Genomic DNA, 26,318 nt, shown 5'->3' on the forward strand with positions numbered 1-26,318 from the left:
AATATTTTGCATGTGTGCTGGTCTTAATCCTGGTCCTGAGTCAAGCCACCCGCCTTCACTTTATAGTCTTTCATTTATCACTTGAATGGACTCCAGCAGGTTAGTGAACCTTCCTGTCTGTGAAATGGGAATACCAGGACTACTGTGGACCCCAAACCACGTTTGTTAATTAAGATTCAGAATTTTCAAGCCACACTGACCCCAGAGAGAGGTCTCTCCTGGTGCTGTGGACCGCTAGTCAGGAAAGATCCTTCAGGGCAGAGCACAGGTGTGAGCTTGCTGGAAGGTGGAGTGTCTCTTCTTTTGATGAGAAGCCCCAGGACAGCATTTTGCAAATTGCTTTCATCATGATCCCTGTAGGGAAAACTTTTCACATCAAATTCGAGTTCTCACAGGCAGCTCAGCGTTGTAAACTCCTACAGGATGGTGCATTCCCTTCCTGTGGGCAATGCAATTGATGTTTTTTGCTCTTTACTACTCACTGAAAAAAATGCCTGTCAGAAGCAGCTCAGCTGCTTCATCTGTGGTCTGATGTTCTGGGGCAGAGGAGAAGCAAGGGTATCTACATGGGCCTCCTGGGGTTATGGCTGACTCCCCTTGTCTGACTCTTTATCTCCCTTGGGTGTGTTTCCAATGGAGTTCAGGTTTGGTTCCAGAACCGAAGAGCCAAATGGAGAAAGACAGAGAGAGGGACCTCAGACCAGGAGGCAGGAGCCAAGGAGCCCATGGCAGAGGTGACACCACCGCCAGTGAGGAACATCAATTCTCCGCCCCCAGGGGACCAGGCACGGAGCAAGAAGGAGGTCCTGGAGGCCCAGCAGAGGTAAGATTAGCTGGCTCTAGGACTAGGGGTCTGGGGTAGCTCTGTAGACAGGCTGAACCTCAATGGAATGTTCTGTTTTCACCAGCCTGGGACGAACAGTGGGCCCTGCCGGGCCTTTCTTCCCCTCCTGCTTGCCAGGGACCCTCCTGAACACAGCCACTTATGCCCAGGCCCTGTCCCATGTGGCGTCTCTGAAAGGTAAGATTTGCTGGGTTGGCCAGTGCAGAGGGTGGGGATGATTGAGAGGGTGAAGCCTGTCTAGCCTCCCTGCTGTCTCTGCTGAGCAACCTCCTGCTCCTCCACACTTGCTGTCCTGTTTGATTTCCAACAGTCTGAGAATGCAGGGGCACGTTACTAACATTCATCCCACTCACGTCAGGGCTTTTCTTAGAGGCAGCCATCTCAGAAGCAAACACTCCACAGCTTCCTCCCTTCCCCTGCTCACGGTTCAGGGGCTGACCTGGAACTCAGGTCTGGAAGGGATGGCTCTCCCTGGTTCTGACCTGTTCATCTGTGAGTCTTGATTATTTGTGCTACTCAGGGATTCCTGGGAATAGAGGTCTGAACCCATAGGACTTTTGATGTCTTGTCAGTGGCTAGAATTATGGGAGGTGAGACATTTATTGTAGTTGTTTGATCAGGCGCAGGGCAAAGGCCTTTGCAGGGCTATTCCTTGGGGATTTCTGGGGCACCATCCCTAGAAGTAAGGGTTCATCTAGTATCTCTCAATTCCAGGCCATAAAACAAAACAGAACAGAACCAAACCAAACCAAACCAAACCAAACCAAACCAAACCAAACCAAACCAAACCAAACCAAACCAAACCAAACCAAACCAAACAAAACACTGCTGGAGATGTTTAGCCAGTCAGGCAGCTCTGCTGGCCAAGAGCAAGGAAGAGCCCCAGGAGGGATCTGGGAAACTGCTGTGAGTGCTGTCTCAGGAAGTCTGGGGATGGGACTGCGGGTGTGGGCTTGTAGGTTTTCCCCTGAGAATAGGCAGTAGGGGAGGCTTCCTAGGATAGCTACTGCTTGTTCTGTTCTATGGTCTTGTGGTCTCATCTATCATTGGCTTCCAAGGGGTTTCTCTGCTGTAGATGTGTTAAAGTAAACACACACACACACACACACAAGAACCTTCAGCCATATTCTGCTGGGGTACTACAAGCCAAGCACTCCTAATTAAAAACTCTGAAATCCAAAATGCTCCAGAATCATTTTTGAAGATAGAGGTGATGGACATGTGGAAAATTCCATACTGACCTCACATGACAGAGGTTGTCAAAAGGCAGAGGTGCTAAAATTACCGTGCAAAATTACCCTCATGCAGTGTGTAAGTGCGCACGAAACCTAAACAAACTTTGCTTTCAGATTTCTGGCCCAACCCCAAGATACCTTATTATGTATATTCAAATAGTCCCCATAAAAAAAAGAAAAAAAAATCTCAGATCAGAAACCTCTCCGGTCTCAGGCATTTCAGACAAGGGATGTGTACCCTGCACAGAGATGGCTGCTTAGCCAGCTCAGGGTCCCAGAGGAGCTTGGCATCATCCTGACAAAGGGGCAAGCCACAATCCGTCAGGCACCGTCAGCTGCAGTCAGCGCTTTCAGCTGCAGCGAAGAGCCGCTTCTAATAAGCATGTTCCGCTCACTCCATTCCAGCCCTGTAAAGTGGGGGCGCTTTGCACATTTCTCCCTTCTCCCAGTTCTTGGGATGTCTCTGACCATGCAGTGGCTGGGGTAAGGGTAGATTGGGCAAAAGCTAAGCTTTGAAACAGGAAGGGAAGAAGAGTCCAAAAGCAGTGGGTCATGGAGGGCAGAGCTGGCATTTGTGCTTCCCGTGTCCTTGGTGATGTCCTGAGGTAAAGGGCAGGGCGGGTAGAGGGTCAGCTGCCAAGCTGGGCTGGCTGTGCTCACACACCTTCATGCTTTCCCTGCCCTCTGTTCTCCCTTCTGTCCCTTCACTAATCCCCTGTGGCTGGGCTGGGCACCCCTGGAGGCTGTCAGGTGCCTGCCTTGTTAGGAACTGAATTCCTTTGACACTACATTGCTTTGGGGGATCTGGGACTGGCAGGGCCCTGCCGAGGTGGCAGGAATCACCGAGAATTCATGAGACACGGGTATATCTCTGTGAATCGCGGGGGCCAGCCTGGCAGCCTGCAGGGTCCTCAGGTACATACACTCTTCCTGGCAGGTCAGGGTTAGGTAAGGAGAGGGGGACAGGCTGTTGGGACCCACAGCATGCTTCTACTACGGTAGTGATGCCACAACCTTTTGATACGGTTCCTCAGGTTGTGGTGACCCCCAACCATAAAATTATTTTTTGTTGCTACTTCCCAATTGTAGTTTTGCTACTGTTATGGATAGTAGTGTAAATATTTCCTGAGAGAGAGGGTTGCCAAAAGGGGCCATCACCCACAGGTTAAGAACTGCTGCTCTAGGGGCAGGCGAAGGTGAGGGACCTGAGCTGGGCAGTCGCTCTCTATCCCCCTAGGTACATGCGTCTACTTTTCTGGAAGCATGGGGCCCTTTGGATTTGTCATTTTCCTGCTTCGGGACAGGCACGAGCCAAAGGCAGAATTCTCTATGACTAGACACAGTGACAACAGGAATGATGCCTGGGAGCTGTCAGGTTTGGCCTGGGCGGAGGTAGGGGTGGAGTTAGTCGGCTTTGCCCAAGAAGGGGCAGTGGCTTATCAGGCTAGCTGATGGTGGCGAGTAGGAGAGTGGACAGTTCTGCTAGAATTTCTGAACTTTCTATAGAAGTTGAAACTGTGTTTTTATTTGGAATATTCCCCTCTTAGTCCCTTTGGGCAGCTGTAGAGAAGCACATAGACTGACATAAAACGGAGGCATTTTCTTCTTGTAGTTCTCAGAGCTGGAAGTCAGGGCGCCGGCAGCATGGGCCACTCCTGAGGGACTGGCTCTGGGCTGCATTCACAGCAGAGAGAGCAAGTGAGCTAGTTCTCCATCAGGGGAGCCTCATTCCCCTCAGGAGGGCTCCGCTCATGTCCTTGTCCCTCCCAGAGGCCCTACCTCCTAACACTGTCAGCACATGATGTCGACATATAAACGTTATCCTATCACTCAGTACACATTAGTTTCCATCTTTCAAGTGTTGCCTCCACCGCAGCACATCCATGAACAGGGCTGGTGACCTGTCCTGCCCTTTGTGGCCCCCACTGGGCCGAGAAGGACTTTTCTTTCCTTCTTCTCTGTCTGCTTTCTGAATTCTTCTCCTTGTGTTTCTGTTCCTCTTTCCTCTTCAGATCTCTTTCCAGCAAAACCCTTTCCCGGGGCTCTCCCTGGCCACCCTCTGTGGCCCTGGGTCCTTCAGTCTCTCTGAACATCTGGCTTTTCTACTTCCTACGAGCAGAGCCACAGGGGAAAGGGAGGGAAAATGAGCAATGACTGAAACTCTCCTGTGTTGGCCAGGCAGTCTCAGGTCTTAGTTAAGCTGAGTTCTTGTAGCAACACAGTCAGTGTTGGGCCAGGAAGGGGTTCAGATAGATTGCTGGTGCTGGGATGGCTGAAATAACGTAGATTTGGCACTCCCTGTTGTGGTGGCTCTTCCAGAAAGGACACTTTCTGAGCTGGAAATCCCTGGGGGCTGAGCCACAGTCTGCTGTACCTTTAGGCGGGCTCTGCAGCGCCCTAGCTGCATTAGGGGTAACTCTGAACCAGGATATAGGCTGAGACGTGTCCTTCTATTGTAAGTTGGCTCCGAAAACTCTTGAGATTCAGCAGTCAGCTGTTTTGTGGGGCGTGTGTTAAATGTTTTGGAGATGGGTCAGCTTCCTGACCACTCCTTTCTTCCCAGGCTTCCCCCAAGTGAATACCAGCATCTAGACTCAGGAGGGAAGCCTCACTTTCTAGGACCTGTTTGCTTTCCAGGAGCCCTAGTCTGTGACTCAGTTTCCATCACTTTCCCTGCACCCCTAGATCCTGTGCAGACCTTGCCGACTCCACTGTCTCCTACTCTTGGGCTTGAACTCAGTGGCCAAGGGCCCTGACCAGTACAGAGGCTCCATGAGGCATTTGGGAAGACCATTGTTCGTACGTGTGCTCAAAGAACATGTCTAGGCTTTCTATAAACGAAAAACTGAGGTTCAGGGTAGGAAGTCATGTGTTCACCTCTGGCAGTGCTGGGGCACCTGTTGGGCTTTAGCAGAGGTGGATGAAGGACACTCTTAGGGCACAGCCATTACCAAGCACCCCTCTACTGTGAGTAAGCAAGCCAGATGGATCCCTAGAAGCTTAGTGTCTGTAGTCCTGAGCTTTTCCTTTGATCCTGTCCAAAATTCCAAACGGCTTTTTTTTTTTTTTAACTCTACTTTAATTAGGTTGTTTAGGCCTCTACCTCTCTTTCACCAACCTCCCAACCCTAAGTAGGAGAGAGAGAAGGTTAGTGGGGAGAGGGGCCCCTTTTACTTCTGGCTGTTAGGGTCAAGGCGTTCTTTTAGGGCTATATCAATCTCTGTCAACAGCAGACACAGCTAGCAGTCTTCTCCAAGCTGCTTCGCCCTGAAGCGTTTCTCTCCGTCTGTCTGCTCCAAACTGCCACACCGTCATCTCTCTGGTCTCTCCAACACTCTCCAAAGTCACATGCCAACACTGCAAGCCCCGCCCTCTCTTTCTTGGCTCGCTTTTCTATCCTCAAAGCCCTAGACCACACCCCTCTCCATGCTGCACGTGGCAGGCCGTTACCAGCTGGCAAGAGCCACACCCTGCACAAGACAACAGCTGTGGACAAACTAAAGCTCAGACTAAAATCCCACATGCGGGATTAAGACAAAAACATATTTGCATAATGTAAAACCAAATCTTCCATCTCAGCTATTTCCCCCTGCTTTTTGAATGTTAAGGTAATGGAGGGGAGGGATGGCTTCCTTAAGAAATTGGAGGACCAACTTTTCTTCCTTAGAAATTCATGTTCAGGGAAAGACCTGGGACTCAGCTAGAAGGCTGGAGAAGCCAACATTGGCCACTGTCTGAAAAATTGATACATCCCATCATTTCTGTGCATGCCCTGAAGGCTGGACTTGATGGGTCTGCCTCGGGCCCAGGAGGTGAGGGCAGAAACTACCCCTTGCTTCTCCCACTCTATCCTCCAGTGCTGGCAACCCTGTGCTGTAGCCCGCCAGGTCTATGGGCTGTAGTGCTTACACAGGAACGCGGTGTTGGGTCGTGGGGGTTGGCAAAGTGCGCACCAGAAGGGTGCAGCTGTGCAGTTCTGCTAGGGGACCCTGGTGATGGGAAACAGAAGGCGAGTGGGAAATGGGCAATGGCAGCCTTTGACGGGAGGAGGTCGTGGGTCCTCTAGTAAGCTGGTTCTGAGGAATGTGCAGAGCATAGGGGTGAGACCAGCTTCCAGGCTCACTGGGCCGCTTCTGTCAGAGAGTGAAGCAGCTGGCTCCCTTGGCCAGGAAACTGCTCACCAGGGACAGAGTCAAATAACTAGAGCCCACACTCGTTCCTCCTCCATCAGTGGGCTCGGACTAGCATGGATTCCAAGCAAGGGCTCTGGAATGCTTTGCTGCTGTGGCCTGAGCTTTCCCTTTCTCCAGCCTTTGAAGTCTTAAAAAAACAAAACAAAACACACACACACATATATATGTATGTATGTATTTGTATGTGTGTGTTAGCAGAGTAAGGGGATTGGGCACATGGGATGGAACGAGGAGGCCATGTGTGAGGACAGCTGATGGTCCATGGGGGGGTCCTTGTTGAATACTGCCTACCATAGTGCTCAGGGTCCTTGGTTTTCATCGTGTGGCAATGCCTTGTCACTTTCCACGGACCCACCAGAAAGTCTGCTCCTCAAGACTTCCATCTCCTGGAGCTCTGTCACTCTTGGGATGGATGCTCCTCCCACAGACCGTTTCCTATGTCTTCCATAGTTTTGGCAATGTTGAAAGGCCTTACCAACCCTTGTAAGGTGTCATGGTGCTTTCTAAATGAAGTGTTTTGCTTATGGAATGCTTGGAGAGAACTCACACCAGGCAGATAGGCCGGCCTAGCTCACGCATAACGTGATTGACCATTTCATGCTAACTGTCATCTTAGGAAGTCTCAGGACATGATTAGACAGGCAAGGTTTATAGAACAGTAATGGGTGTCTGGTGGACAACATCAAAATTTTTCTGTGTTGTCTTAATAGAGAGCTTGGTGATAGAGATTCATTAATGTAGAAGAAGTCATTAAAGGCCATGGAGGCACTTGGCTTTGTCCTGGGGCAGTGCTGGCTGAAGATGAGCAGGCACTGTTGGGGCCTAGAGAGCCTTGGGCAGCAGAGGGAGGTGATCTCTGGAGTGCTGAGTTGCTTAGCTCCCTGCCTCTAACCTGTGATTCGCCGAACTGAGTTTGCCAGTACAGAGCTTTCACTATTCACAAGCTTGCTCTGCCCATGCTTTCGGAGCTACATGCTCTGAGCCAGACAGTGGCATCACAGGAGAACTTCCTAAAGGGAGTGCCCCTTTCCCGGGGCAGAGTTCATGATGGAGGTTCTGCATCCAGGATGTGGGTGCAGTGGCTTGGGATAGCAGCACGGTGAGGTCTGACTTCTTTCCTCTTGTCAACTCTTCCTCGGGAGATGACCTGGGCCTGGCAGGCACAGGTGAGGTCTGGTCAGGAGGGCTCAGGAGCAGGCAGGTCTGCTGAGGATGTAATCCTGGTGACGTTTGCCTGGCTGAGGCCTGGGGGCTGTGAAGTCTGAAGACAATGCTGGATCAACTCACTCAGGCTCAGTGGCCCTCAGCAGTCCTAAATCCTGCATGCACGAGATTGAGGGGATGCAGTGGGCATCACTGGGAGAGGGCCCTGCTATGTCTCTGCTGAGGCAGGCTCTTCAGTGAGCCACCGAGTACCCTCTTACTTCTGGCTTCTAGGCCAAGCCGACAACACCTAGTCTCTGAAATGAGTAGGACTGGGTTAGCCAGTCAGAATTTGCCCATGGGGCTAAACTCAGAGCCAGAGGGGGATCATTTCCTATGCAGAGCTCTTTAAAAAACATTCTCCAGCCCTTCTACAACCGCTTTTTCTTCTTTTTTAAAAATGACAGTTTTTAGGAATAAATGTTGAGGCAGTAGTGGTGGGCCATGCATACTATCTTGGCACCTGAGATCCAGAGGCAGGAGAATCTCAAGTTTGATGATAGCCTGTATTCCACTGTAAGACTGGCTGTCTTAAAAACAACCAAACAAATAAAAACACACTGGAAGAATATTCATTAGAAATAGTCAGAAAGCACACAGCTTGGGCTTCAGGAGTGATCTGAGCACAATGTTGCCAGTTTGGTTGTCCCCCAGGGGCTCTGACTCCCTGGGCCCCATTCTAGTCACATCACCTTGCTTCACAGTAAACGCAATCAACTTGCTGAATTTTAGGATGAGATAGTTTTCCCACTGAAGTAAGCATTCTGGAACACTGTAGTCTTGGCCAATTGGGCATTTTATGCGAACACACACACACACACACACACACACACACACACACACACACACATCACATGTTTGTCACATGACATTTCAGTCAAAGCCTACACGTGTCTTATAAAGAAGGTTCTAGCTACCTATCAACATCACAGCAATGGCTTATATCAATACACTCCGATGTTTGTCCGCACCATGGTGAGATGGTCTATGTGTTTCTCAGACTACTCTCCCATCTTTAAGTGACACATGACTGAGGATAAAGGGAATAACACTGCATTTCGGGGAGTCTGTTTTCTCACACTCAGTGTTAGGCTGGTAAGATTTAGCAGTGCAAATAACTAGTTTGTGTGTGTGTGTGACAGCTCATATTTGTGACGGTCATCTCCAAGTATAGTTTGTCTCTTTTTTCACAATTGTATACTTTTTCTTTTGTTGTCTGGCTTTGCTGATTAGAATTCCTGGTACAGTTATTTCTTATTTATTTATTTCATTTTTTACATAGAGTCTTGCTATGTTGCCCCCAACACCCTTGAACTCTTGGGCTCATGCTGTCCTCCTGCGTCTGCTTCTGGAATGGTAGTGGTAGAAGTGATGCTACTGGACAATCCTGTGCTATTCTGACTTTCAAATCAAGTTCTGTGCGATACAGTTAATATATCACACAACTCACTGTGCTGCCCAGCCTTCACATAACTATCTTCCTGGCTCCGCTGGCAATTGCTTCCTTTTCCTCTTAGCCTTGAGACTTCCTGTTTCTTTAGATGTAGACATTTTAAGATTGCTACTATAGACTTTAAAAAATAAACAGACTCATACAATATCACATCTAAGACAGGGCCTTACTGTGTAGCCCAGATTAACCTGGAACTTGAATTTACAGAGCTCCACCTGCCTCTGCCTCCACAGGGTTGGGATTAAAGGTGTTCACTGTCACACCCAGCTCTATCTTCCATGCTTGTTGATGTCACCTGTCTTGCCCTGTTCTTCCTCTCTTGGAAAAGCTCTCAAGGCCTCACAAAACCGTGTATGGTCATTATTACGTAACTATTTGTGGTGCTTAACACTGAACCCAGGGTCCCACACATTAACCTCATGATCAACCACAAAGCTATAGTCTCAGTCCTTGATGGTTGGAGAGTTTCACATATGCTCTGGCTCAGGTTGGCCTCAAGTTCAAAATCCCCCTACTTCAGCTTCCCAAATGCTGCAGTTACAGGAGTGTGCCATCGTGCCTGGCCTGTCATTATTTTTCAAGGTGCCCTTTATCAGAGGGGGTGACTCCCTTGCTGTCCTAGTTTATCATTTAAAAATTCAGCACTGTGAGGAGACGCAAGACCTACTTCATCAGATGTTTTCTTTGCAGCTTCCAAAACGGTCGAACGGTTTTTCTCTTTCTTTATGTTAATGTGATGTATTATGTTGATTGGATTCTAAAACGTTAAATCAACTGAACACTCCTGTAGTAAACCCAAATTAGATGTGACATGTTATCCTTTTTATAGATTGCTAGATTTGATTTGCTAATATTTTCTTTAGCTTTTTGCATTTATTATCATGAAGAGGTTGATCTGTGACGTTGTTTATTTGCAATTAGCTTACAAAGGAGCAGGCCTCCTTTTGGCCAGTGGTTCTCACCCTTCCTAATGCTGCAGCCAGCTCTTTAATACATTCCTCATGTTGTGGTGACCCCAACCAAAAAATTATATTTGTTGCTAATTCATAACTGTGGTTGTACTACTATTGGGAATCATAATGTAAATATCAGATATGGAGGATATTTGATATGCAACCCCTGTGAAAGGATCGCTTGACTCTCCAAGAGGATCACTACCCACAGGCTGAGAAGCACTACGTTAGGCACTTTTCACGTATAGTTTCAATTGCTTCTCCCATATGATAGTTCTTTTAGGTTTGTTTATTTATTCACTTTATATCCCTAATGTAGGCTCTTCCTCCTTTCCTCCTGGTCCCACCCTCCCACCGTCTTCCCTCTTTCTCCCCGCCCCTTCTCAGGAAAGGGGAGATCAAGTCAGGTGAGGACTGAGCACTTCCTCTTTCACTGAGGCCAGGCCAGGGAATTCCACTACGGGAAGTGATCCGAAAGCAGGCCACAGGGAACATGTTGGAAACAGCTCCTGCTCCACTTGCTAGGGCACCCCCATGAAGACCAAGCTTCCCATCGGGTACATATGTGAAGGGGCCTAGGTCGGGACCATGCATTCTCTTTAGTTGGTGCTTCAGTTTCTATAAACCCCGTCGGCCTGGGTCAGTTGTCTCTGGTGCTCTTCTTGTGGAGTTCTTATCCCTTTTGGGCCCTTCTATCCTTCCCGAAATAGTTCCACAAGACTCCCAGGCTCTGCCCCATGTTTGGCTGTGAGTGTCAGCATCTGTTTCCATCTGCTGCTGTGTGAAGCCTCTCAGAGGACAGTTATGCTAGGCTTCTGTAGGCAAGCCTACCAGAGCATCATTAGTAGCGTCAGGGGTTGGCTCTCTACCGTGGGGTGGGTCTCAGTTGGGCCAGTCATTGGTTTGCCATTCCTCTCTGTTCCCTCTTTATCCCTGTGCTTCTTGTAGACAGGGTAAAATTTGTGTCAAAGGTTTTTGTGGGTGGCTACCTCAGTCTCCATGTCTCCCGCCCCCTTGCTTGTAGTCTCAGCTTGAGTAATCCTCTTGTTCCCCCAGGAGTCTATCCTGTCTCAGGTCTCCAACTTGTCTCAGAGATGGTTTCTCTTCTCTCTCCAAGCTCTCTGGCCTCCTGCTCCCTGCCCCATCTAATCCTCACTTCTCGTTTCCCTCCCTACACCATCCATCTCCTACCCATTTACCTCTCTTCTTCCATTTCTGCTGTCTGTTCTACTTCCCCTTCTGGGTGAGATTCAGTCAACCTCCTTTGGGCCCCCTTATTACTTAGTTGTTTTTGTTTTTTTGTCTGTGAGTTGCAGTATGATTATCCTGTACTATATGGATGAAATCCAGTTTAAGTGAGTGCATGCCACGTGCGTCTTTTGGGGTCTGGGCTATCTCACCCAGGGAGATCTTTTCTAGTTCCATCTGCAAGTTGCATGATTTCCTTGTTTTTAATAGCTGAATAGTATTCCATTGTGTAAATGTACCATACTTTCTTTATCCATTCCTCAGTTGAGGGACATCTAGGTTGTTTCCAGTTTCTGGCTATTATGAATAAAGCTGCTATGAACACAGTTGAGCAAATGTCCTTGTGGTGTGGTGAAGCATCTTTTGGGTTTATGCCCAGGAGTATAGCTGGGACTTGAGGTAGAACTATTCTCAATTTTCTGAGAAAGTGCCAGATTGATTTCCAAAGTCATTGTACAAGTTTGCTCTCCCACCAACAATGGAGGAGTGTTCCCTTTTCTCCACATCCTCTCCAGCATATGCTGTCACTTGAATTTTTGATCTTAGCCATTCTGATGGGTGTAAGATGGATTCTCAGAGTCATTTTGATTTGCATTTCCCTGACGACTAAGGACGATGAGCAATTCTTTAAGTGGTTATTGGTCATTAGAGATTCCTCTATTAAGAATTATGTTTAGCTCTGTACCCCATCTTTAAAAATTTTTATTTTATTTTTATTAATTATAGTTTATTCACTTTGTATCCCAGCTGTAGTCCCCTCTCCTCTCTCCTTCCAATCCCACCCTTCCTCCCTCCCTCTTCTTCTCCTATGCCCCTACCTCAGTCCAATGATAGGGGAGGTCCTCCTCCCCTTCCATCTGACCCTAGTCTATCAGGTCTCATCAGGGCCAGCTTCATTGTCTTCCTCTGTGGACTGGTAAGGTTGCTCCCTCCTCAGGTGGAGGTGATCAAAGAGCCAGCCCATGAGTTCATGTCAGAGACGGTTCCTGTTCCAATTACTGGGTAACCCTCTTGGACACTGAGCTGCCATGGGCTACATTTGTGCAGGGGTTCCAGGTTATCTCCATGCATGGTTCTTGTTTGGAGTATCAGTCTCAGAAAAGACTCCTGTGCTCAGATTTTTTTGGTTCTGCTGCTCTCCTCGTGGAGCTCCTGTTCTCTCCAGGTCTTTCTATCTCCCCCTTCTTTCATAAGGTTCCCTGCACTCTGCCCAAAGTTTGACTGTGAGTCTCAGCTTATGTTTTGATACCCGCTGGGGAGAGTCTTTCAGAGGCTTTCTGTGGTAGGCTCCTGTCCTGTTCCCTGTTTTCTCCCTCTTCTGATGTCAGTCCAGTTTGCCTTTCTGAATGAAGATTGATCACCTTACCCAGGCTCCTCCTTTTTGATTAGCTTCCTTAGGTATACAGATGTTAGTATGATTATCCTGTATTATATGTCTAATCTAATATCCACTTATAAATGAGTATATACCATGAGTGTATTTCTGTTTCTGTGATACCTTACTCAGGATGATCTTTTCTAGATCCCACCATTTGCCTGCAAATTTCATGATTTCCTTGTTTTTAATTGCTGAGTAGTATTCCATTGTGTAAATTACCACAATTTCTGTATTTATTCCTCAATTGAGAGACATCTAGGTTGTTTCCAGCTTCTGGCTATTACAAATAAAGCTGCTATGAACATGGTTGAGCAAATGTCCTTGTTGTATACTTGAGCATCTTTTAGATATATGCCTAGGAGTGATGTAGCTGGATCTTGAGGTAGCACTATTCCTAATTGTCTGAGAAAGACCAGACTGATTCTCAAAGTGATTGTACAAGTTTACATTCCCACCAGCAATGGAGGAGGGTTCCTCTTTCTCCACATCCTCTCCAGCATGTGTTGTCACTTGAGTTTTTGATCTTAGCCATTCTGATGGCTGGAAATCTCAGGGTTGTTTTAATTTCCCTGATGACTAAAGATGTTGAACATTTCTTTAAGTGTTTCTCTGCCATTCGATGTTCCTCTGTTGAGAATTCTGTTTAGCTCTGTACCCCATTTTTTAATTGGATTACTTGATTTGTTGCTGTTTAACTTCTTAAATTCTTTATATATTTCAGATATTGGTCTTCTGTCGGATGTAGGGTTGGTGAATATCTTTTCCCAATCTGTAGGCTGCCGTTTTTTTCTATTGACAGTGTTGTTTGCCTTACAGAAGCTTTTCAAGTTCATGACATCCCATTTATTAATTGTTGATCTAAGAGCCTGAGCTGTTGATGTTCTGTTCAGGAAATTGTCTCCTATGCTAATGAGTTCCAGACTTTTCCCCACTTTCTCTTCTAATAGATTTAGTGTATCTGGTTTTATGTTGAGGTCTTCGATTCACTTGGACTTGAGTTTTGTTCAGGGTGATAGATAGGGATCTAGTTGCTTTTTTTTTTTTTTTTTTTTTTTTTTACATGGAGACATCCAGTTAGACCAGCACAATTCATTGAAGAAGCTTTCTTTTTTCCATTGTATGATTTTTGATTTCTTTGTTGAAAATCAAGTGCCCATATGAGTGCGGGTTTATTTCTGGGTCCTCAGTTTGGTTCTATTGATCAACCTGTATGTTTCTATGCCAATATCATGCAATTTTTTATTACTATTGCTCTGTAGTATAGGTAGAAATCAGGGATGATGATACCGCCAGAAGGTCTTTTATTGTACAGAATTTTTTTTTGTTATCCTGGGTTTTTTATTTTTCAATATGAAGTTGATGGTTGCCCTTTCCAGGTCTGTAAAGAATTGTGTTGGAATTTAGATGGGAATTGCATTGAATCTGTAGATTGCTTTTGGTAAGATGGCCATTTTTATTATGTGAATTCTACTGATCCATGAGGTTGGGAGATCTTTCCATCTTCCAAAATCGTCTTTGATTTCTTTCCTCAAAGACTTGAAGTTCTTGTCATATAGATCTTTCACTTGCTCGATTAAAGTTACATCAAGATATTTTGTATTATTTGTGGCTATCGTGAAGGGTGTTGATTCCCTAATTTCTTCCTCAGCCCATTTATCACTTGTTTAAAGGAGGGCTACTGATTTTTTTTGAGTTAATTTTGTATCCAGTCACTTCGCTGAAGGTATCTTTCAGCTGTAGGAGTTTCCTGCTAGAACGATAGTTCTTTTTTCTGCTTTTTTTTTTTTTTTTTTTTTTTTACAAGTGTCTGTACTCACTTCCACCTGGCTCCACCAGGGTACATTCTCACCAGCAGTGAATATTTATTCCTCTTTTGTCCCATCTTCACCAGCATTTGTTGATTTTAATTTCTTAGACTCTGTAATCCAGGCTCTGTTTTAGCTTTACGTAGCTGTGATTACCCTAAATATCAGCACACTTGTTCTTTGGTTTCTGGTGAGGATTGGTTCCAGTATCCTCTATGCATGCCAAAGTCTCCAGATACTCAGTCCCTTAGATAAAAGGGTGTGGTATCTATCATTACCTATATCCCTTCCTGTCCACTTTAAATCACCACTAAGTTACTTATAATCTTAACACAATTTAAATGCTTGGCAAATTGTTGTGTGGGGAGTGATTACAAGAAGAAAATGTCTGTACACATTCAGCAGAGAGCATGTTTCTTCTGAGGTTTGGTGAATCTGGGAACAGATGCAGTAGGCCTACTACATAAGAAACCAGCAACTGTCTTATTGTCTCATAGTTCTGAGGACTGGCTGGGCTGTGTTGAACAGTTTTTCTGTAACTTTTGCTTGGGATCTCCCAGGAAATTGCACCAAGATGGCAGCTGGGCCTCATACATGTGAGGTGGCCTCACTTATGTGTCTGGTGTTTTGAAAGGAAGCCTGGGGAGCAAGGATCCCCCTTCTTTTTCTCTGTGGCTTCTCTCATTCCAGGCTGGGCTTGAGTTGGGTGGTAGTAAGGTTTCAAAAGTGTAAATTTAAATGCCAAGCCCTCAGGAGATGCCAAGCCCTAATAGGTACCATTTTTTGCTATATTGTGGTGTTTAAAGGGTCAGCCTAGACTTGAGTGAGGGAGTTTCCTGGGCTCGAATAGTGGGAGCTGTTTCACTGAAAGCTTTCTTTGGAGTCCAGCGACCACAGCTATAAGGGATGTGTTGTTCTTGTGAATGACTTGGGACATTTGTTTTTAAACTCAGCTTACGTCTCAGTTTTTTGCTAAGCACACGTTAAGGTGTTGGTCATTTTTGTCTAACCTCTAGATCCTTCCAAGACACTCACTTCTGCCCCAGCAGGGTCTTTGTAGTGTGGAAGATAATGAAACTTGGATGAAGAGGAGAGAAGGCCATGGGATGCGCGGGGGGTGGGGGTGGGGGGGTGAGTGAAGGCCTCTTTAGGAAGGCGCAGGGCTATTGACTCCAGTCTGCACTGTCAGCTGCCTTCCTCAGAAACCTTGAACAAGCACCCACCATCCAGTATCAGTGGAGCATCACGGTGGCTGGATGCCTCTCTAGAGCTGAGCACCCAGCAATGGCTTAAGCATATCTCTAAGCTAAGGGGCTGGAAGGCTGGGGGCTGGATGTGGCGAGGGAGTTGAGTTGGCCATGAATGCTTGAGTCAGGTGACAGAGTTAAACAAAGGCATGCAAAGAGAGGCATGAACTCTTTTTGCAGAGGAGTAAGGAAGGTCTGAAAGGGGCATAGGAGATTTCCTGGGCAGAAAGAAGGCATGCATAAGACACATGGACTAGCAGCACAGTCTCCTTCTCATTTCTGTGTCGCCTGTGAAAGGAAGGTCATTATGGCCACACAGAGAGGTGCTCTGGTAAGTAGGCATGCCTCAAGCCTAACACAGCAATTCTAGTAAGTAGTAGTAATTGCCTGTAGGGTCAAAATGACAAGGAGCAGAGGTCACTTGGATCTGATAAGGGCTCGGGTTTAGATGTCTGGGGCAGAAGACCCTATACCTCATGGGCATTTGCTCACCCAGGGGGTGGCCTCCAGGGTGCAGTGATAGAGGTCCATGGTGCATGGGCAGTACACAGTGCCCCAGAACACCAGTGCAGTCCTGCAGGACTCCAGATGCATCTGTTTCGGGGAGCAGAGAACCTAAGGGACAGATTACGGCCATTCCCCATAAGGAAGGTAATTGGGTGAGCCCTCTATCCTCTCCATGCTGTCCTTCATTATTCAGTATCAGTGTCAGCTTTGTGGGATTGTGACCAGATATCTGAGATACAAAACTTAAAAGGAAGAGAAGTTTATTTCAGCTCATGGTTTCTGAAGTATCAGCCTCTTTGTTCCATTGCTTTGAGCCTTTGATTGCCTAGGCCCTCCCAGCAGGGGCATGCGGTAGAGGGGGCCTGTCCATTTCATGGCAGCTGAGAAGCAAAGGGAAGAAAGAGCATTGGTTAGGTTCCACTATCCCCTTCAAAGATATTCGCCAATGGCCTCACCTCTTTGTACGGTCTTACCCAGTAAAGGCCTACCCAACTCAGCAGCACCTGCAGGCTGGAGACCAACTTTTAACAGTACGGGTCTTGAGGGGAGGAGCATTCAAACTCCAACTTCTAGAAAGGTGGAGAACCTGGCGCTCACGGTTTGTAAGGGACCTCCTTACATCTCTCCGTGTAGGAGTAGGAGAAACGTAGGCCAGCAGAAGCCCTACTGCCGCTCAAGGTCACAGAGTACACCTGATAGCAGCAGGCCAAGCCAGCGACCTGAGCGTCCCTCCCTGAGACCCCAAGCCCGGCGCCCGATTGATTCTATTTCTTTGACAGGCACCTGCTGTCATCTTCCAGCTTAAAACCTACAGTTCATTTTCTGGAAGTCATTTCCTATGGGTGCTGATGGGTTTGCCCTTCCTGATAATCAATGGGGCCCTGGAGTGCAGGGAGCTGAGAGGAAGTGTTCAGCTGGTGCCAGAGGCTGAGCGAGGCAGCCAGAGGAATAGCCTTGTACATGCCTCTGCATTTGCTCTGGCCGTGCTGGGGTGTTCTCAGATCTGGGAGCTGCTCAAATGTATATTTTTTAAGCTCTGGTAAAGCACCCAGGCAGAAACAGGACACTTCCGCTAGCCCTGAATCTGCATCAGATACCTGGTGACAACTGTGAGAAGAAATGGTTCTTGTTGATGAGTTTTTGCTGAGTGAATGAGTGAATGTAAAGACGCTGGGTTTGTAAGGGTTACAGGGTGGCAAGGTAGTGTGTGATTAAGGGTTGGTAGTGCTAAAGGAACTTGTTAAAATAGCGTGATGCTCTTGGCATCAGTCACAGGGTGTAGCTGCCTTAACCACAGCGCTTCCTTCCACGAGGAGGTTTGGAACATGGACAATAGAAAGCCTGAGAGACTGACATACGAGAACTCTCCAGGAAGGATGGATTGTCCTTCTCTTTCTGCATCCCCCAGATATTCACTGGGTGTTTACTTGGCATGAAAATGGGACCATTTGGTTTTGGGATCAGGAGTTGGAGAAGGATGCTTGGAGGCTTGGTGCACACACAAACAAATATCTTATGGTAAAGGCTGGAACACCACAGCGTGGGACCAGAAACAAGTACTCAGGGTCTATGGTAGAAGGCAGTGTCTGGGTATGAATTTGGCTCTACGGTGTATCTGGTTATGACAAGCACACATAGTCACAACTGCTAACACAAGGCTTAAAATATCACAGGCATCTATCTATAGTTTCACATAGACTCTCCTCAAGAATTTAAGGAATAGGCAAGGGGGCTCAGAAACATGGTTCTTCATTTATTTATGTGACTAAGAAGCAAAATGACTATGGTTTTGGTAAGAAATGTCTCACAATTCTGTGCATCTCTCTTTTTGTTCAACTTCTGCTTTTAACTGAAATGTTCAGCAAGGAGACAGAGCTCCAGAACGCCACCTGACACCCACATCAGATCACACGGCCCTTTCGGAGCAAACTGTGCTATTGGCAGAGACGAGACAGAGCTAACTTAATTTTTCCTGTCAGTCTCTGTAGTAGATCAATTAAGCTGCCAAGGAGATCAAATATTTCAGACTGTATTTATTACATTAAGTATTTATGTTCAGGCGAAGCCTTTAAAGCATGATGTCATATAGGGATAGAGGCCGATTAGATCAGTTCAGCAGAATTTGCTGTAACTTAATGGAAATCTGATTGTATGTTTTAATTTAGTGTCCAGGAGGTAGTATGTTTCCCAAACAAGACAATTCTCAGGCTGCATTTAAGGACCGCATGATTTCTTCATGATGGGGTGTGTTGCAGGCTAAGGGGATGTTGGGTCCCGCTCAAAGGGCCTGTCAGCTCTCACTGAATGGGAGATGAATGGAGCGCTCATGATGCACCCGCAGCTTCTTGTCTGTTCCAGTAGTCCAGTGTGGCCAGAGGCCAGCAGCCGGTCAGAGTCTTTCTTTGCATCTTCAGGGGATTTGAGCAACATTTGTCCCATCATCTGCACGGGAGCAGATAGAAAAGCACAGCCCACAAGAAAGACCAGACACACTATTGATGAGAGCAATACCTATTTAGCTTAGCAAATGTAGGAAATGCAATACAGAGCAAGTAAGAGATGATTCATAACTGGAATCTAACAGATTCATAAACTGAACTAACCACTCTATTTTGGTATTGGTGCGATGTTTTTTTTTTCCTCTGTAACTTATTTATAAATTTAAATTTACTATTAAGTTAAAAATGTCACATTTCTAAAAAATTTTAAATGTAAATGTATATATATTTCTGTGATACAAAATCAACATGCTGTATATACTTGCAAGTACTTTATATGCTGGCTGTTGGCTTCCTGTAACTGACGGTTCTACATCCACAGATTCAGCCAACAGCAGAGAAAGAAGTAGGAAATTTTGTCTATACTAGCTTGCACAGACATTTTTCATGCTAGAGTAAAGAATATAGCACAATTATCCTCACGGTACTTATATTTTGTTAGGTATTTATTACAAGCCATGTAGCAATGCTTTAAAGTTGAAGGGAGGAGTGAGGAAAATAAACACTATACCATTTTATTTAACCAATTCCTCATCGATACTGTGGACAGCTGTGCATGTTCTTTCTTTTTCTCTGTTTCTTTCTCTTTCACCTATGTATCATCTGTCCATCTGTCTGTCTATCACCTATCTCTCATTTACCTATTTCTATCACCTACCTCTGTCTGTCTGCCTATCTATCTATCTATCTATCTATCTATCTATCTATCTATCTATCTATCTACCTATCTATTCATCCTTCTATTTCTCTATCTTCCATCTATCACATATCATTGGTTCTCCCTGGACTCCTGTAGGGCACTGAGAATTCTTCACTTGTGACCTAATCACCTTCAAAGGCTCCTCTTCCTTGGCCCATCACTGTGAGGATTTGGGTTTCAATATGTGAATTTTGGGGGCCCGCAATATGTCAAAGTTGCATCACACTGACTTTCAGTCCCTAAACCTGCTTTTAGCTTAATATTTAGTTTGTCCTCTTTCATGGCACTAGCCTTCCTGTGGTGTAAGTTCAACACAGCAGCAATGTGTTCTGTGTACAGTATTGACTAGTCGGCCATTGTCATGTGCCACACCAGAACAGCTACTGTGGGAGAGAATTTAATTTTTCGCCCAATCACAATGATAAATTTTGGTAAGCTGAAAACAAAGCCAGGTGGAAAGAAGAAATAAGAAGAGTGAATGCTGACCCCTCTCCAGCTAGTCCCTTCTAGCTCCCTAGATCTAGAAATCGGGAACTTTGGATGTTTGTATTACTTCTCAAGATTCTTCCAACAGAATAAATACCCTGTTTCTGGATCAGATGGGAAGCGTGGTGGAGGCATAACCATGGCTGTGAAAGAGTGCAGGAATTGTCCCCATGGCAGGACAGAGAATGTACAGATAGGAGCGTCTCTGCAAGGGACATATTGGTGCCCATCTCTTGGTCTCTGGGCCATCCTCTGGGATGCCCAGAACAAATCAGGCTGATTAGAATAGGAAATTAGAGAAGCCCTGAGCTGGGACTTTGAATTGCTCTCTACTTTCTGCAGGATTATGGAACTTACAGTTGTTTGAGGACAGAGAACCAGTTGTTTCTAGACTAGATCTCCGTGGTAACCTACGGAGTTGAGGTGAATTCAGAAGCTTGGGGTGATGGAAGGTCTCGACGTCATGATGGCTTTGGGGCTTAGAGTTGGACCTTAGGATGGTTGGTTGAAAGGCACACTGTACACTTGTTTTCATCCTCACCCTCTGTACTCACAGAGCTGTCTGAGGGATTAAACACTTTCTTACAGAGTAGGCTGAATACTGAATGTTTTTGGCCAGCTGTCGGCTAATGTAAGTGTTCTGGGCATGTGCAGGTGGTCAGGTTGAGTTCACATGTTGGGCGGGTTGGCTCTATCAGGTGCATTTTCAATTTACAATTATTTTCAACTGCGTTGGGTTCAACAGAGTGTGACCCCATCACAAACAGAGAAACATTTGTGGCCCTGGCTGGAGCATTGTGCCAGGGTCATACTTCAAAAATGACCTTCTTCCAATTCGCCAAGCCAAGAGACATTCTTTCATCCTACGAGCGTCTGAACTCATCGATGACTTGATTTTGCTGTATGTGCTTTTCAAGTGTCTTCATCACCTCCCTGCTGCACTAGAGAAGAATGCTGAACCTCTCTTCTGGCCAACTCGCTGTCTCTGTCACGAAGAATCACAAATGTGTGATTTCAAAGCCTCATAAACCTTGTTTTGCATGGCTTGCCAATTTCTATTGTGATACCTTCAAGCCATCTTTTTCTAAACATTTAAAATTATTTATTTATTTGTTTAAATGTTTACGTATATATATATATAGATACATATATATATATATATATATATACATGTATATAATTTTTGTTCATATGTATGTGTGTACTCACTTGAGTAGAATCCAAACGTTATCTTCCTCAGTCATTTTACCTTATTTTTTGAAGCAGGGTCTTTAGTTGAACCTGGAGCTTACCATTCAGCTGGCAAGTGAGCCCTCAGAATAGGCCCGTCTTTGTCCTCAACACTGAAGTTACAGGCATGTACCACTGAATGCAGCTTTTTCGTTGGTTCTGTGGATCTGAACTGAGGTCCCTATTTCTACTCAGTAAGCACATTGTCCACTGGGCTCCCTCCCTGGCCCTCAGATAACCTTTTGCACGGCTTTTCCTCATACTAAATGGCCCTAGGTTACTATGTGTTTTGAATTTTGTTTGTTTGTTTTTAAGGCTGTTTATGTAATTTTGTCATCTTTATATTACCCACCAACATGTTTGCTTTCAACAGTTACTTTTTTTTCTTGTTTGTGACAGCCTTCTAAACCAGACTTTTTTTTTTAATTTTTTATTTTTTAGCCAGAAATGCACACGTAGGAACTCGGAGCACTTGGCAAAGGCTTTGAATGGACCTTTCCTGGGCATTGCATGGGTCTTGGGACTGAGTTTTTCCCACCACGGCTCTTTGTTAACCAACCACTCTAGAAACAGGGCTGATGAAGTTCTCTGTTGTTATCTCAGATTCTCAGGAGCAGTTTGGAATGATGCCCTGTGGAGACAGCTGGTGGCCTATCACTGTTGCAAAATTACTGAGAAATCCAGGGAGTTTTATAGGCATTCTACGTATGGAAGCCATTGTTTTCCTTGTTTAAAAAATGGTTGTGAGAATTAAGGAAGATTTTGGGGGGAGGCAATTTGAATAAGTGTGTGTGTGTGTGTGTGTGTGTGTGTGTGTGTGTGTGTGTGTGAGTGTGTGTGTGACATTCCCAGCAAGGTGGAGTGTCAGCCGTTTTCCTTAGACTGGTGGCAGGAATCTGTTGACGGAAGACATAAGGCTTCATGCAGCGACCAGAGAGATTTACCCTCGTCATTTCTGTGGACTTTGCCTTTATTAAGGCAGCTTGTGGCATCATGGAGTCACAACAAGTTTCCCATGAAGTTACAGTGACAATTTGCTCGCTGACAAGCCAGGTCTCACTTTGGACAATCGGATCACAGATTCTACATGACTTCCTGTTAAATACCATCCTGGTACCCTGTCTCCTGCTTGCTTTCGATGCTATCACATAGACAGTCTCTCTTGTCCTGTCTGTCTTATATGCAGTTCCATCTAGTCACATCTTCCATGCCCTGGTTCAGGTCAGGGCAGGGAAGGACAAGGAGAAGTCCTTTTTGATATCTCATGAGACATCCTTCCCTCTGCCATGGCGTCCTTCCTCAGCTTTCCTGGATAGGCTGTTCAGGCATTTGTAAGTTTAATTTAGATGTCTTGCCATTGATGGTTGCCTCCGGAACCCAGTGATTAGTTCGTCTCAGAGTCAGTGCCCCGCTTCATGGTCTCATGTACAGGCATGTACCAGCGTGTACTAACCCTGTAATGTGGCCTTAGTCAAAGACCTGCCAACTCAGCAGGGTTGAGGGCATCAGCCAGTGGGCGTAAGGCTACATGGCTAGGCCAGTGTGGGGCTCCCCAGGGACTTTGGAAGTCCTCAGTTACTGCCGTAATTTCAAGAGTCTTAGCAGCCTCCTGGGTCCTCATCTTCCTGGAGAGCTGGACCGATCTTTTGACCCTAACAATTTAAATTTTTTTAAAAAATTATGGTAAAGTGCACTTAATTTTTTATCGCCTTAGCCACAATTAAAAAGATTTATTTTAATTAATTTAATTATGTGCATGTATGTGTGTCTATGTGGAAGTATATGCATTTGAGTGTCCTATGAGGCCAGAGGAAGGCCAGAGTGTGTCAGATCCCCTGGAGCTAGAGTTGCAGGTCGTTGTGGGCCATCTGATGTGTGTTCTGGGAACTGATCTTGGGTCCTCTGCAAGAGCAGTCTGTGCTTTTAACTGCCGAGCCAGCTCTCCAACTCCTTAACCTCTTTTAAGTGTACATTTCAAGACTGTTAAGTATATAATCATCCCTGGATGCATATGAGTTCCAGATTCCCCAGTTGAACCAGCTACAGGTAGAAACTGGAAAAACTTGGATCTGTGCTGACAGTTTTCTTGTGATTATTATCTAAACAAGACAGCATGGTAGCTACTTTCCCGGCACTTGTATGACCCAGAGGTGAGGAAGAGGTGCTCACAGGCTCTGTGCAAACATGAGCATTTCATTACAAGGGACTTGGGCATGCTTGGACTTTGATGTTACAGGTGGTCTTATGTGAATGCTGAAGGATGACTATTCACTTCATGAGATCTTTCCATCCTTTTCCGCTCCTAAAACTAAAGCTGTATCAATTAAACAGCAGCCTCTTGTTCCTGCTTGCTCCAGCCCCAGAGAGCTGCCATTTTACTTTCTGTCCCTACAGATTCGTCTAATATCTTGAATATGTCCGTTGCCTGGAAAATCCTGTAGTACTGTCTTCCTAATGGCTAATTTCACTTACCAAGTCCTTAGGGTTCCTTCTTGTTGGTACACAGGTCAATGTCCCCTTTCAAAGAAGAATGTTGCTCCACAGTGTGGAGCCCTTAACACTTTTAAATTATGGAGTCTGCTAGGGCCTTCACTTTATTTGGTCCACAGTTTCCCCACGTGTCTAGGGTTGGGGTAGGCTGAGAACCGGGCCACAAACTGGGTTCAGAGTTATTTTTCTTCACCTCTAACTCTGGGGTGTGAGGGCCAGGACTGAAGTTATTGTTGGCCTTCTTCTCAGGGCCGTACTCGTGATGAGAGGGGACGGTGAACCGAGCGTAGGGGATCTTTGTGTTGCTTTTAAGCAGGATGGGCAAAGAAAGACAAAGTACTTCGATGCTGGAAAGGAGGCGGGTTGTGTTGCATAGTGACATTGCAGCACTCACCCTCAGAGGCTGGTCTCTGTGTGACCCAGGTCTGCACGGCTTTGAAGACAAAGTGGGCACTGGCATTATATCTGTATTGTTGCTCTGAGGTGGCTTGATGACGGGGACTTGAAGCCATGTTCAGACAGTAGAAAACCAACTCACAAACACTTATGGGCATACTCAAGAGGGCAGGAGAATCAGGAACATAGAGGACTCTATTCTCTCCATGGTTTTCAGCTCTGGCTTGGGCTCCTTCAGGAATTCCAGTGCAGTACATCCCGTCTTTGTTAGTCAAGAGGCAACGAGTGTGTAAGAATAATAATCCAGGTCACAGGTCTATGCTCAACGTTTTCCCAGCAACTGCTTCAGAGCCCCAGACCTCAGTCCTTCCAGCCCCTGGACCATAAGCAGTAGCCAATGGTTCTCTCCATCAAATGGCCAGATGTGAATGACCTTAGTTTTACCTCCTCAGCAACTTCATAGGCATTTGGAAAAGAATTCTTAGAACTGGAAAGGCGATCAATTTCAACAGCTAACAGCTAACACTTTGTGATGAGCTGGTGCACCGGTGAGTCTTGCTCAGCGTCTCCAGCACTGGAGGCAGACCGCAGCACCACTCTCCTTCTCTATCCCATGTGGTTGTCACTGCCCCCATCCTCCTCAGCGTGTGGGCCCTGCGAAGTCGTGCCTGACAGAGATTTGATGTTCTGGGATGGAACAGATGGAATGTGTTCTGGTCTCACAGTGAAGCCGGGCATGGCTGTGAGCTAGCAGCTTGCTTGGCCCCTGGCAGAGAGCCACACAGTGAGTAGTTAAGGGCGCCTTGGCACACAGTTTGAGGTGTGGGATGACTTCCTCATAACAATCCTGTGATGTATATGTAGCATTCCATTTTACCCAAGTAGAAGTCAAGGTTCAAAGAAGTGAATATGCTGGACTAAGACAACACAGATGGCTGGCGAGAGATGCAAGACCGACCCTGTCTCCCTGAGGCTCTGACGGCCCATTGGATTTGCCAGCTGGATTCCTTGCATGATGCATCTTTGGGGACCTGGGGCTTTGTCCTCTGTCTAGTATCTGGAACCAAAGGGAATCAATGTCCCTCTTGGGGCTGAGCCCCTCCCCAGCCCTAAGAAACAGGGTGTGGACATTGATAGAGTTTACTGTTTTCCTTCCTTTAGGGGGTCCTCTCTGCTCTTGCTGTGTCCCAGATCCTATGGGGCTCTCCTTCCTCCCGACTTATGGCTGCCAGAGTAACCGTACTGCCAGCGTGGCTGCCCTGCGCATGAAGGCTCGAGAGCATTCGGAAGCTGTATTGCAATCAGCCAACCTCCTGCCGTCTACCAACAGCAGCCCAAGCCCCGCTTCCAAGCAGGTGCCTCCAGAAGGCAGCCAGGGCAAGACCTCCCCAACCAAGGAACAGAGCGAGGGAGAGAAGAGCGTATGAGGGTCCAGAGTACCCGCCTGGAGCCCTCCCCACCCCCGCTTCTCTCAGCCTCAGCAACTCTCTGAACCACAAGGAGTAGCCACCTCCTCATGGATCTGGCGGGGAAAGTGAGACCTGCAGCCAGTTGATACCTGCAGAGTCCCTCTAGAATTCTGCTGGTAGGCTGTGTTCTGGCTTTTTTGGTGACAGTTTCCAATGGCACTTAGTGGCTCTGGACATTGCTCTGTGGTGAGGTTTTGGTTTTGTTTTGTTTTGTTTGATTTCTAGGCCAAGCAGCCTTGGAGAAAAGCCAAGCTGTTCATCCTACCGCCCTTCTTGAGCTATTTGGGAGGTCTTGTCAATTCCAAGGACTGTGGCAAGTATCAACCCCCAAAAGATACCAAGAAGCAACATTTCATGACAAGAAAAGACAGTCACTCTCATATTGTTTAAGAACCACAGAAGTGGTGGACTAGCAACCACTTCTCACTCCCTTCAGCCAAGACTGGCAACCACACTTTTTTTTTCTTGCTTTAGCTGAGGGTTTGGTTAGGAAGGGACAAATACAGGGTGAATTCACAATGGTCTGGACCTTAGCAGATTTCTCTGGGCACATCTGACTGGGCCCCGTCGGACAGGCTGTCAGTTCTGTGACCCCGGAAACTGCTGTCTTGGTACGGTGTGTGTAGAGCAAATGTGGGTCTTCTGCAATCAGAGTGCCCACTCGCAGGCCCTGCCTCTCTTCAGAAGAACAACGGAAAGTTCACCAATCAGAAAGTAGCTTTGCGGCCTATGAAAGGACCAGAGCTCCTGAGGGGAGAGGAAAGTCCCAGGGAGGCCCCTGAAATACATATGTGCAGACGAACTGCCCTTCTTCATGTCCCTCATGTGTGGAGGGAGATCTGCAGGGGGTGACGAGATGGGACTGGTGGATGCGCAGACAGGAAACCCAGGAAGATGACTCCCTTGGGGTGGAAGAGAATGGATTACCAAGGGCCAAACTTCATAGAGATTTCTGCCTCAGTCTGGTGAGGCTGTGTTCTTTC

The 26,318-nt window shown here is 46.5% G+C and overlaps 1 protein-coding gene across 1 annotated transcript in view; it reads left to right on the forward strand.

Annotated features, from left to right (window-relative positions):
* The window catches only part of Drgx (dorsal root ganglia homeobox), a 32,446-nt gene extending 7,153 nt beyond the window's left edge, over positions 1 to 25,293 (forward strand). The window contains exons 4-6 of the mRNA XM_055612461.1: positions 645 to 823; positions 909 to 1,021; positions 25,028 to 25,293. Of these exons, the coding sequence (XP_055468436.1) occupies positions 645 to 823; positions 909 to 1,021; positions 25,028 to 25,293 (558 nt within the window). The remainder of the gene's footprint in view (positions 1 to 644; positions 824 to 908; positions 1,022 to 25,027) is intronic.
* The last annotated feature ends 1,025 nt before the right edge of the window (positions 25,294 to 26,318 follow it).

This window comes from Psammomys obesus, unplaced genomic scaffold, assembly GCF_907164565.1.
Source record: "Psammomys obesus unplaced genomic scaffold, mPsaObe1.curated_primary_1811, whole genome shotgun sequence".
Classification (NCBI taxonomy): Eukaryota; Metazoa; Chordata; class Mammalia; order Rodentia; family Muridae; genus Psammomys; species Psammomys obesus.